The sequence below is a fragment of the Pseudorasbora parva genome, chromosome 24 (genome assembly GCF_024679245.1).
Source record: "Pseudorasbora parva isolate DD20220531a chromosome 24, ASM2467924v1, whole genome shotgun sequence".
NCBI classification, from domain to species: domain Eukaryota; kingdom Metazoa; phylum Chordata; class Actinopteri; order Cypriniformes; family Gobionidae; genus Pseudorasbora; species Pseudorasbora parva.
The window spans coordinates 12,186,098-12,198,777 of NC_090195.1; the positions used below are offsets into that span (position 1 = coordinate 12,186,098).

General features: G+C 38.4%; 1 protein-coding gene across 14 annotated transcripts in view; it reads left to right on the top strand.

Moving 5' to 3' along the window:
• Window positions 1-12,680, top strand: part of cnksr2a (connector enhancer of kinase suppressor of Ras 2a) — a 115,986-nt gene that overhangs the window by 39,426 nt on the left and 63,880 nt on the right. For 9 of the 14 annotated variants that reach the window (XM_067435131.1, XM_067435132.1, XM_067435134.1 and 6 more), the window contains exons 4-6: window positions 585-690; window positions 9,700-9,741; window positions 11,691-11,810. In XM_067435131.1, the coding sequence (XP_067291232.1) occupies window positions 585-690; window positions 9,700-9,741; window positions 11,691-11,810 (268 nt within the window). The remainder of the gene's footprint in view (window positions 1-584; window positions 691-9,699; window positions 9,742-11,690; window positions 11,811-12,680) is intronic. The other 5 variants (XM_067435124.1, XM_067435129.1, XM_067435130.1 and 2 more) reach the window with 1 other exon arrangement.

Below are 12,680 nucleotides of genomic sequence, written 5' to 3' on the forward strand. Positions count from 1 at the left end.
GCGTCCATGCTTGCTGACAGGTGTCCTTGAACCGGGGTCAGATGCTGTCATCATACTGCAAAGTGATATTTGGGAATCAAGGGAAGATGCTGACATTTAGGAGCGGAGTATTGAAGGGGGATTTGGTATTCGCCCAGAGCTGCATCCCAAATCCTGTTTAGAAAAGAGAGTTTGACTCAGGAATGCTTGTTCAGGTGGTTTACGAGCACTTGTGGGGTCTTTGAATAAACGATTTTTAGCCCAGCGGTGAAAGATGGTTAGAGTTTCTTAAATTATGAGGGGCTTCTGGGTTGGCGTCAGTTGGTGTTCCCAGCGGTCTTAGAGGAATATTTAGAGACAAGATGGAAACGATGAAACCAATGTTCCTACAGCCCTGTATATATAGCACACAGCCTCAATACACACGACCCACATTTACTTCGTCACTCACAAGAAAAGAGAGAAACTGGGTCTGGAGTACATTCACGACCAGTGGGGATAACGTATAGCACAGCAACACAAACCTAAAGTTTACAAGCACACACACACTCAAATTATCTATCTTGTGGGTCTGGCTCTAAGAATAATCTAACGGTTAATTCCAGGTGCTACTTCTTTTGCAGGTCACCGTTCGCCGCCGTAACAGATTATTCCATGACCCGGAACAACGTGATCCAGCTGTGCCTGGAACTCACTACCATAGTACAGCAGGTAATGACATTCATCAACCAAGCCAACTAGATCAAACGCTCTCATATGAGATGCTACAAACACATTGAAATTGACACTTCAGCATGGGGAAATTCTTGGAAATATGTATATAGGTCATATGTGGCTGTAGTCTAGCTGTGAAAAATGACTTTAGTAAGGGGGTTGATAGATGATAGATCTATCGATCTATCATCTATCTTTCTGAAATAGAAATCACAATTGCCTTTGTATTGACACCAATCTCATATTAATTACTATGAGATTTTTTTTTTTTTTTGTAACATGAAATGTTACTTAACCTCTCACATATCTGCCCTTTTACATTCTTCCACGTTATAAGGAAGTTTTAAAAAGCACTATGAGGATGCCTACAGAACTACAGCTCATTTGTTACTGAAGGCATAATTGGTAATGTAGTCCTTTAGAGCAGAGCAGGATGGCGTGTCTGTGTGTATGTGTGTATGTGTGTTCATGTTTTTCTATCCTAGTGGGGACTTCAACTTGAATCAATACAGACTCATGGGGACTGGTGTCACCATGGGGACCTAAATTAAGGGAACAAGTTTATAAATCATAAAGAATGAGGTTTTTTTTGAAAATGTAAAACTGCAATAAGTTTTCTTTGATGGGCAGGTTTAAGGGTGGGGTTAGTAAGGGGATCGAATATACAGCTTGTACAGTATAAAACCCTTACGTATATGAAGAGTCCCCAAAAAGATTGTGAACCAGACCTGTGTGTGAGTGTGTGTGGGCTGGTAATCACTACATTATGGGGAAAAATGTCCCCATAAAGATGGCAATATCTGAAATTTTTGTCCTTACGGGGACATTTTTTGGTCCCCATAAGGAAAACATCTTATAAATCATACAGAAGGAGTTTTTTTGAGAAAGTATGCAGAATGTTTCCTGTGATGGGTAGGTTTAGGGGTAGGGGCAGTGTAGGGGGATAGAAAATACGGTTTGTACAGTATAAAAACCATTATGCCTATGGAGAGTCCCCATAAAACATGGAAACACTACGTGGGTGTGTGTGTGTGTGTGTGTGTGTGTGTGTGTGTGTGTGTGTGTGAGAGAGAGAGAGAGAGAGAGAGAGAGGGTGTGGGTGTGGGTGTGTGTTTGTGTACCCAGCAGATTTTTTTTGTTAGGGTCAGAGGATCATGGCCAGTAAGAGCAGCATTAAATGGATGGATCTGTCACAGCCAGCTCAGCCTGAGCACTGCGCTCAAACTCTCTCTTAATCCAGGACAGATTACAGCGTTGAAGCCAGAGATCTAGGTCTAATCTTAACTAATGCAACTGGTATTGAGCACTCAGGACCAGCAGAGGTCCTTTTCCCAGATCGGCTCTTGTGAGATTAGGTGAAAACCTTTTCTCTTTTTTTCCAAATAAAACCATTTGAATGGTTTCAGTACTAAAGGTGTGTTTGGCAGGTGTGTTTTTAGAACATGCTAGATGGTTTCTACCTGATCCAAGATAATTCAAACAGGTTTAGCTGACCAGATGGACTTCCAGCTGGTTGGAACATGAATGAGCTGGTAGACAATCTTGTACCAACCTAATATGTTCCAAAAACCTGCATGAGCATCTGATTTATCCACCAGGGCTCTTGACTAAGATGGTTAGCCAAGTCCCTGTCGCGGATAGTCTGCCACTGACTAGTTGCTAGTCAGCCAACTAAACAAGCTTTTATGACCACAATCCTAATTGCTTCATTATTGAATTATATCTTAAATAGTCTGTATGGATGAGTGCCCCCTGCTGGTATCACTTTTACCTACGGTAGTTTTGTGTGTGTCTCTCATTGTTTCACTGTGTGGTGTCTTCTCAACGTAATGGTTTATCCAAAAATGATTGGATTTTCTGATTTTAAAATGTTCTGCTCTTGTTGTTCCAAAAGTTCTTACTTTCCTCCATGGAGCATGAATGTTTTCAATACAATGAAAGTAAATAAGGTCTGTAGCTCCTCCAGACTCCAAAACAATAAAAAAAGCAATTTAACAGCACCATAAAAGTGTCCATCTGCACATATATTTCACATATATTTCTTCCAAAAGCCTTGCGACAGCTTTGTGATAAACAGACCGAAATTTAAATATTTATTCATCCACAGAGCTTTCCTTGGTTCCAAGTTCATCTGAAAGATTTGTTCACAAATCACACTTACTAACAACTTAATAAATACAGCATAAGAACCAATATAAGTAATATGTTGAGTCAGTATAAGTCATCAGTTACATATTGATTATGAATTTTATTAATGTATTTAAAGCCGCACTTGGCTACTTTTGCTCTCGGGGTCCCCCTACAGTTTGGAAAAAATAATGTCCTCAACTACTGTCGTAAGATCTGTCATCCTACAACAGGGGATGCCATCGCGCGTGCATTTGTTGACATGACAACCCTGATAGCCCTGAACTAGTGATGCGCGGGTCGTCTCATAACCCGCGGACCCCTTATGTCTATTTAATAGTCGCGGGGGCGCGGCGGGTTGTAAAAATATATACAGTGGTGCGGTGCGGGCCAAATAACTTCATAAAAGTGGCGCCGCGGGTCGGTGCAGCACTAACAGTTCCCCTGAACACTGCAAGAGGAGTTCGAGTTCTTCTGGCGGCGCGTGTGAAATGTCTTCATCCCAGGTACAGTCAGTGGCATGTTTCAGCATGTCATATGAATATAATTTCATGGGTTTTATTTTTTTCAAACGCCAAATAATCACGATGCTCACGTTTACAAGCCAGCGTCATTATAGTAGTCTATTGGTTACCGTTTTACAGAATCTATATGATACTTCAGTTCAATGTTTGAGTGGTAGCTCACCGTAACAAGCAGGACCGCATCGGTCGGGCATGCCTCCTTCAGCTCACGCCAACGAGCAAACGCTGGTCACATGTTGATCCTCGTCCTGCCTTTAATCCCATCACTTTTTCGTTTCCTCTTATTGCTTTCCTCCAACAAAACCTTTTCTTTCTTATTTGTCTGTGCTGCTTCGGACATAACTATATTATCCGACGAACAAAGTTGGGCTCGCACGTCCGAATTTAAGGAAGTGTGGGTGTTGGTGGAGTTGACGTATATGCCGTAAAGCAGTCAAATTTTGTAGTTCTTTTTGTTCTCGGGTTACTACCCGAAACCCGAAATTTAAAAGTACGATTAAAAACGATACAGACCCCATCAGGCTATGGCAGATGTGTCATTCAACCTATTGTAAGTCGATTTATCATCACAAGAGTCTTAAAAAATATATTATGAAGGTTGAAAAGTTACCTAGTGCTGCTTTAAAATATTTAAATTTATTTTGACCATTACATCAAAATATGTTCTTGATGTCATATTTGGCATACTATTTGAATTTTATTTATATATACAGTGCCTGGTCAAATAGACGGCAATTTTCATCAGGCTCAAATTGTGAAAGAATGGTTGGAAGGGAGCATGAAGAATCATTTTCACACATGAATTGTCACCTCTGAGTCCAGACCTTAAATTCATTGAAAGTCTTCGGGGTGTGCAGGAGGAGACTTTACAGAGTGCTCGACTCTTGCATTTTCAATACAAGATCTTGACCAAAAAATGATCCACCTCTTGATGGAAATAAATGTTGTGATGGTATTTCCATCAAGAGGCGCATCAATTGTTGGTCAAGATCCTACTTATATTACTGTTCAGAAGTTTGAGGTCAGTAAGATTTAGTTTTTTAAGTCTCTTATACTCACCAAGGCTGTATTTATTTGATCAAAAAAACAGTAAAAAAATGTTAAAATTGTGATTTATTATTTACAATTTAAAATGTGTACAATTTATTACATTTTTTAAAAGTGATGTTACTTTCATTGCGCTTGACAGTTCCAGTCCCAGGTTGATTTTCTTCAAAAAAAAAGTCTTCTATTGTGTAAAAGGAGAAGTTCATGGGAAATCATTGGAACAACCTGAGCATGAATAAATAATGACACAATTTCATTTTTTATGCGAACTATCTCTTTAAACACTATGCTATGACTGCCCCTTAAGTACTAATGACACACACACACACACACACACACACACACACACACACACACACACACACACACACACATAGACACATAAATATGCACACTGGCAATCTGCGTGATGATCCATGGCATGAGTGACAGCACTGGAGAATAGGTACGGAGATGCTCAGGGGTGCTCGTAAGGGAAGTGAATCAATGCTGTTTCATTTCCCGTGAACACTCTTTTCTTTCACTCTCTCTCAAGGCTTTTGCTGTGCAAGAGTCTCAGGTGTGAAGGCTGGTTATTACTTTATTGTGATGAAAGGGAAGAGGTGCAGGTGAGAGTACCAAAGACGATGACAAAAAATAAGCTCGCTCTCTAAGATGCTGCGGAAGCGGAGACATAGTTTCGACGACCAAAGAAAAAGAGAATCACGTCCTCCTACTGGGCATTGTTGGGTTGGGGGGTCAGTGATGGATATAGGAAGCAGAGTGGGTGTTGCTATGGTGACGGCTGATGGCCAGAGATCAGTTTCTTCAGTACGTTTTCTTTAATATTTCATAAATGCTCAATGTATCCATATATACTAAACAAGGATTTATAGTCTTGTTTGTCTGTTCATGGACCAAATATCCTCACAATGTAATTTTTCCAAGTTTTATTATGGACATTTGCTTCATGAATAGAAAACGATATCACATAATTTGGTTGATGTATATAATACACTGGTCATTTATGAAATATTAAAGGGCTGTTAAGAATATGAAATGACTTTCTTGGCTTCTACAAGAAGAAGAAAAAACACTTCATAACAGCCTTATTCAGTAAAAATGTTACAATGGTGTCTGTACAGGGGTACAATTGAATTACTTCCATTATAATCAACAACATTTACTACACTACAGCGCATTGCATTATTCAGTCAAAGTTTATTTTCTTCATCTGATTAAAAAGATTTTAAATAATTTAATTATTTTGGTCTTTATAATTATATAAATATTTAATAGATCGCTATCAGTTACATAATTAAGATTTTTGTATTGAACCATTGCACACTCATGATGTCATTTTTGGTCTGTAAGATTTTTTAATGTGTTTGAAAGAAGTCTCTTATGCTCACCAAAGCTGCATTCATTTGATCAAAAGTACAGTAAAACAGTCAAAAACTAAAACTATTATTACAGTTTAAAATAACTGTGGCGAGGTGGATGAGCGAGAGACGTCGGCATGAACTTTTTTCTATTGTAATATATTTTAAAATGTAATTAATTCCTGTGATATCAAAGTCACATAATAATACGCTGATTTGGTGTTTAAGAAACATTTGTTATTATTATCTGTGTTGAAAACCATTTTTAAGGCTTAGTAATTTTCTTTTACGGATTCTAAAGTTAATTCATATTTATTTGTATAGTGCTGTACATTTGAAAGTTGATTCAGTTCCGTTTAACAAGAGTAGCTGTGTTTCCATTATCCTTCAAATTGCGCAAACTGAAATTGCGAATTGAACACACCCAGTGGAAACACGTCTATTGCGCAAAAACTTCCATAAACTGCAAAAAAACAAAAAAATCATTTTTATGCTTGCATGAGGTGGTTTTTCAGGCAATTCAAAAAAGGAATATTTCGCAAAACTACAAGGGAAACAGTAAACGTCGATCCTCCATTCTGGTGTGCCATGTTTAGACAGAAGACGAGACAGAGTTCTTTATAAAACTCATAAATAACAAAAGAATCATGGGAATAATGGATTTTAAATAACAAATAAATGGCACAATTTATTAAGGGGGGGGGGGGGGGTGAAACACTCAGTTTCAGTCAATCTCATATCAATCTTGAGTACCTATAGAGTAGTATTGCATCCTTCATATCTCCGAAAAGTCTTTAGTTTTATTATATTTATAAAAGAAAGATAGGCTGTACCGAGTCTTTCCGGAAAAAAAAACGAGCGGCTGAGGGCGTATCGTGTGGGCGGAGCTAAAGAATGACGAGCGCACACAAAGCGGTGACGTCCTCAAGCGTGGAGAAGAAAACGCTATCCTAAATCAGATTCAACTAATACATATATGATCCAGAATCAGATCCGGAGGCTAAAATAAATTGAACAGGAGAAACAGCAACAACAGGACGTCAGTCTCTATGGTATTTACTGTATTTAGTGGCCTGTCAACATTTGTGTGTCTTTACTCTCAGTTTATGAGGACATGATTCGGTTTATGGACTATTGTATGCGACTAAACCTTAGCAGTAGCAAGCAAAACGGTTTTGCACGTCAGACTAGTGTAACGTTATACATAGAACAACAATGGAGTAACGTTAGCGCATTTGAATGACGAAGCATGCTTTGTGAGAACACTAGGTTTATGTTTGGGTGGTTTTACAATAATCAAACTGACACCTATAGTGGTCAGCTAAACAAATGTATTTAAACACACACCATAAATCGCATGCTCCATTGATGAATTAACTAACGTTATACACGATCATGTTGTTTACTGATGTTTACTCACGCGACGATAGCCAACAGCATGGACATTTGAAGCAGTTTTACTCACCGGCTGCTTCTAAAGCACGACCGCGAACCTTTATCGTCACCACTCCAACAAAAACACACTTTGGTAACTGTTGATTTTGTGAAGTCCTGTGACAGCAGTGACCGTGGAGATCCACTTTTGCGACGCGACTGAAGCGTGATGTTGTGCCGCTTCCCGTCATTTCTGCGTTCAAATCGGTTCAAAATGCAGCGCTGCCTTCCCGGAATGCTGAAGTCGCTTGACGTCACCCATAGGAATAAAGTGAAGCGCGGTGTGACAGAAGTGTTCACGGACGACTGGATCTGCACCTGAGAGCAGTGTTTATGGGCGTGCATTTGGTCTTTCGCTCTAGTCACGCGCGCGCGCACCCTTCCGGGAGAAGAGCCGTGTGGCCCATACAAGGACCTTACGCTCTATCGACGTTAAGCGGACCCATACTCGAAAAAAACTCTCCGACACTTGTGAGAAACCGGAAGGAGTATTTTTGACACAGAAATACTCCATCAAACGTCCAACTTAGTTTTTGAAACTTTGTCTATGTTTAGGATGGGAATCCAAGTCTTTAACAGTGTAAAAAGCTCAGTATGCATGAAACAGCATTTTACCCCCCCCCCCCCCCCCTTAAGACCTTAAAGCAGATATAGGGAGAAACACCCAGAAACACCTCATACATGGTCGCTCCCAAGTATAAGAGGCTTTCCTTGCCGTTAATACTTGGATAACACTCCTACGTCTCCTTTGGTTAAAAATATAATAATACAAATAAAATAAAGGCTAGTGCGGTGGCTGCGATATATGTAAACTACCAACATCCTTTGCAAGATTTTTGGAATGACTGAGGAAAAAATAAAGTTTTAGTCGCACAACATTGATTAAGGAAACAGCGTTATTCCACAATCGTTTTTTATCGACATTTAGAAAATATCGCAAAAGTTTTGCGTAATTATGTAATTGAAACCAGGCTATAGTGTCGATGTTGCAAAGTTCATCAATTATGAAACAAATCTGAATTAGCTATAAAGATTCAGATCGCTGGGCCAATGTTAGTTTATCAGTTATGAAACAAATTCAAAGGCAGAAGACTAAAGAAGACAATTGTGTCATTGTGATTAATAATTGTGTATGTCTATTATTTTTTATGAATAGAGAGTTCAAAAGAACACCATAGAAATATTTTGTAATATTAAAAATCTCTTAACTGACACTTTTGACCAGTTAAATGCAGAATAAAAGTATTAATTTCTTTAAAGATGGACTTTCTTTTCAATAGGCTTTCTTAAAATTGTTATACTATTGTAAAAAACCCTATTCAAAGTCTGTTTTTATACCAATGGATTTATATTGTAAGTAAAGTTCTCCCATTTTACTGTGGCTGAAATCAGGCACTGAGCTCACAGTTGATTGGTCCGCGGTTAGTGAACACACTGTATGCGCAGCCTCAACATCTGTATAGACCTCCTCAAACTGTCGGTTAATTCCAGATACATCTAGTAATAACAATCAATGTATTTGATAAAATCAATCTGTTTGTGACCAATAGACAAGCAAATAACAAATAAAAAAATCCTCTACATATATGTGTACGTATACAATTCATGCAGGTCTCACTGCCCTGTATATGACACCTGCACAAACACAATCTCATGGCAGATTTGCTATTTTTCCGTGAACTTTCACAGCAGTCCCGGCCCCCAGCGGGAACCTCAGGAGCTCCTTGAAATGTCTCCATCAGAGCCTGAATGTTAAATTGAGCCTTGGGCTCTCCTCTGTTCAACCTTCCAACATTAGATCAGCATCTGAGAGAGAGAGAGAGAGAGAGAGAGAGAGACATTTCTGAACACGGTGACCCAGCTGTTTGGAAGATTAACCCATCTGCAGAGATATTTTGCTCAGTAAATGTTTTCTCAAGCGCTCTGTGTGGGTGAGTTTGTATGAGAGAGGCCTAAACTGTTTAAAGGGGTGGTTCCGTGTTTATTTTCTAGGCTTGGTTGTGTTTATGGGGCGCAGTATAGCATGTCTTAATACTTTTCTTATATTTGACCTTTATTCCACACCGCTGTCTCCACTGTCCTTTGAACGGCTTGTTTGCTTCCTGCTTCTATGTAGCCCATCCCTCCGAAAAACGCAATGGTCTTAGATTGGTTAGATTCCCAAATGTAGTTTCATGTATTTTTATTGGCTGAAGTGCCAAGCACAGGTTGTCCGAAACGCCACGCCCCTTACCATTACGGGCAGAAGTCAACATCTGCGGTGATTAGCAAGGGTTTATGATGTCACCAACCCGGGAAGAAGCTCGCTGTAGTCCCAACCGGCCGTTTTTGTAGTCAATAAACTGCCATAACTTTAAAAGACAATATCTCCGTTTGCAATGAACTTTCAGTGCTGTAACTTTGCAGATACTGTTTATGCTCAAGCAGCAACATTACACACTAACTAAAGTAAAAAAATCGCATGCAACCACCCCTTTAAAATGACAGTAACATCTTACCCCTCCTCTTCGCAGGACTGCACCGTCTATGAAACCGAAAACAAGATCCTCCATGTGGTAAGTATTTCTCTTCTTTTTTTACGCTGCAATATGAGGCTGATAATGAGCTCTAATGTTTCTCCTGTGAGCTCTGCTTCCATTTCTTCATTTACAAGAAGAACTACGAGGATGCTCATACACATGCTCTCTCTGCCTGTTATCTCTGTGTGGTAGAAAAAATGTAACGCCTGACTGATTTTATTACCACACCATGATGTGAATAGACGTTTTAAATGTAGTGCATTTAAAAAGCTGATTCAATTCAACATTCAGTAGTGTTCGCAGAATATTTGAAAAATATCCTATAGTTCTTTCCTGTGTAATCTATAAAGTATTACATTAAATAATGCTATTTCTCACGGTTATAAATGTATGTTTTAGTTTGGTGCTGTTACTCTTATTTTTTTCCAGAAAAGAACCAGTTTAAGGCCTCTTTAAGTAAATATTATATTATATTATATTATATTATATTATATTATATTATATTATATTATATTATATTATATTATATTATATTATATTAAGCTCCTTTTCCAAACTAAATTATCAAAAAAATGTAAACTCTTATCTGATTTTTGGACCACTTAGGGACCATTTTTAATTCCCATTCATGGGAATAGACATTTTATGACCTGCGGACATCATTTAGCGAACATGTATTATGCTTCTTCAGGCCCTGAGGTGAAGTTCCCTTTTGCAGTCGCAGGAGACCCACATCAAGGCTCTTTGTGAGATTCCCGTCTCATACACACCAGCACACAGCAGTGTGTGTGGCAGGTCCTGTTGTCGCCACAGACTGCTGGGCTGGGCACAGCTGTCATTCTCACTGAGTCCTATAGCTATAAATACCTTCACATTGCGCCTGCTTGCAGCAGATTTGATTTTCCAGCACAACCCCACCTCAGTTACTGACTGTAGGAGGAGAAACAAACACAGCAATGACACCAGATGAAAGCAGAAGTAGAGCGAGAGATGAAACCATAAAACAAAGTGAATTAAAGTGTTACAGGACCCTAATAAGGAAATGTAATTCTGCAATATACCTACAGAAATGCTGAGCAGAGACAATCAGGTTCACTTTTTGAAAATCCGTCCGCAATTACTATCATACCTTCATGACAGTGTGCCTTTCAACGTTGCATTAGGTAAAGATAGGTACTTTAGATAGGTAGATGGATAGATAGATAGATAGATAGATAGATAGATAGATAGATAGATAGATAGATAGATGGATGGATGGATGGATGGATGGATGGATGGATGGATGGATGGATGGATGGATGGATGGATGGATGGATGGATGGATAGATAGATAGATAGATAGATAGATAGATAGATAGATAGATAGATAGATAGATAGATAGATAGATAGATAGATAGATAGACATCAAATTATCAGCATATTTATTCCTGACCAACCCACACAAATAATACTTGCTTTTTTAATATTTGGCATGTTTGTGTGCTGTTGTGCGTACTCTGTGTGTGTAATAAGCAAAGTGTACACATTTTGTGCATCCACCTATAAATAACCAAAAAATACCGCCGTTTTCAGTTGCCTCAAAATAGCAACGCACCAACAATGCGCCTGAACACACCTCATTTTCAGACCAGCACACCCATGTGCAAACGGATGCGCGCGAGTGCGTTTGATATTTAAACAACGTAAAAACAATAGCTGCGCCGGGCTGAAACCAGCAAAACCTTGTGTCGCGTTTGGCCTCGCATTGCACCGGGTTTATGATAGGGCCCTTCGTCGTTTTAGGCATAACAAAGTCATTCCCAATGGAAATGGTTTCATCTGTTTATTAAAACTATGCCCCATAAATATTGACTTCTAAAGATGCATTCTGTGGTCACGGGACGTTAAACATAAATATTATCATATTTATGAGGCTGAGTGATATCTAATTAATCGCCCAGTGCAGAAAGAAATGTATATGCTCACTCTTTTTCTCTTTCTGAAGTGCAAGACATTATCTGGAGTGTGTGACCACATCATCTCACTGTCGTCAGACCCCCTGGTCTCCCAATCGGCACATCTGGAGGTGGTTCAACTGGCTAATATTAAACCTACAGAGGGTCTGGTAAGATCATGCATTTATACTTTGCTACTGACCGCTGTTCTAATTACTGCTGTTTGTCACTGCAGTTATTTAGATCATTGTAGGTTGTTTTAGTTTGATTAGAAATGTGATGTAAGTATATTTGTTCATAACCATGTTAATGTCACACTAATTTGTGATTGATAAATTCTTTTGCAAATATAAATGATAATTTATTTACATATTAAATACTATTCGTTTAATATAAAAAAATAAAAAAAACTAATATATTATATTCTCTACCATTCAAAAGTTTGGGGTCTGTAAGATTAAATCTTTTTAGAAAGAAATCTTTTAATCAGCAAGGCTTTAAATTGATCAAAATTAACAGTAAAGACATTGAAAATGTTTCAAAAGATTTCTGTTTAAATAAACGCTGTTCTTTCTATAGCATGTTTCAACAAGGATCATGTGACACTAAAGACTGGCGAAATGATGCGGAAAATTCAGCTTTGCCGACACAGGAATGAATTACATTTAAAAATATATTAAAACAAACAAAAAATATTTTACATTGTAATAATATTTTGCTGTTACTGGTTGTAGTATATTGTTTAAATCAAATAAATACTGCCTTGATGAGCTTAAGATACTTCTTTCAACAACATCTTTTGAACCCAGCTTTTGTATTACAGATATTTCCACTTTAAAAGCTTGAATGTAGTTTTTGTTAGCAGTATAGCGTGCAGTTACAGCAGTGTAGCTTTGGGTAGCTTATATGTCACTTCTTATATTCTCACTTCACACTTAACTAATTGTAATTATACGTTACTTGTGTAACTTGGCTAACAGTTTCAAAGTAATTTCCCCAACACTGATCTTTGTCCTAATCAGCGAATATGTGTATGTATG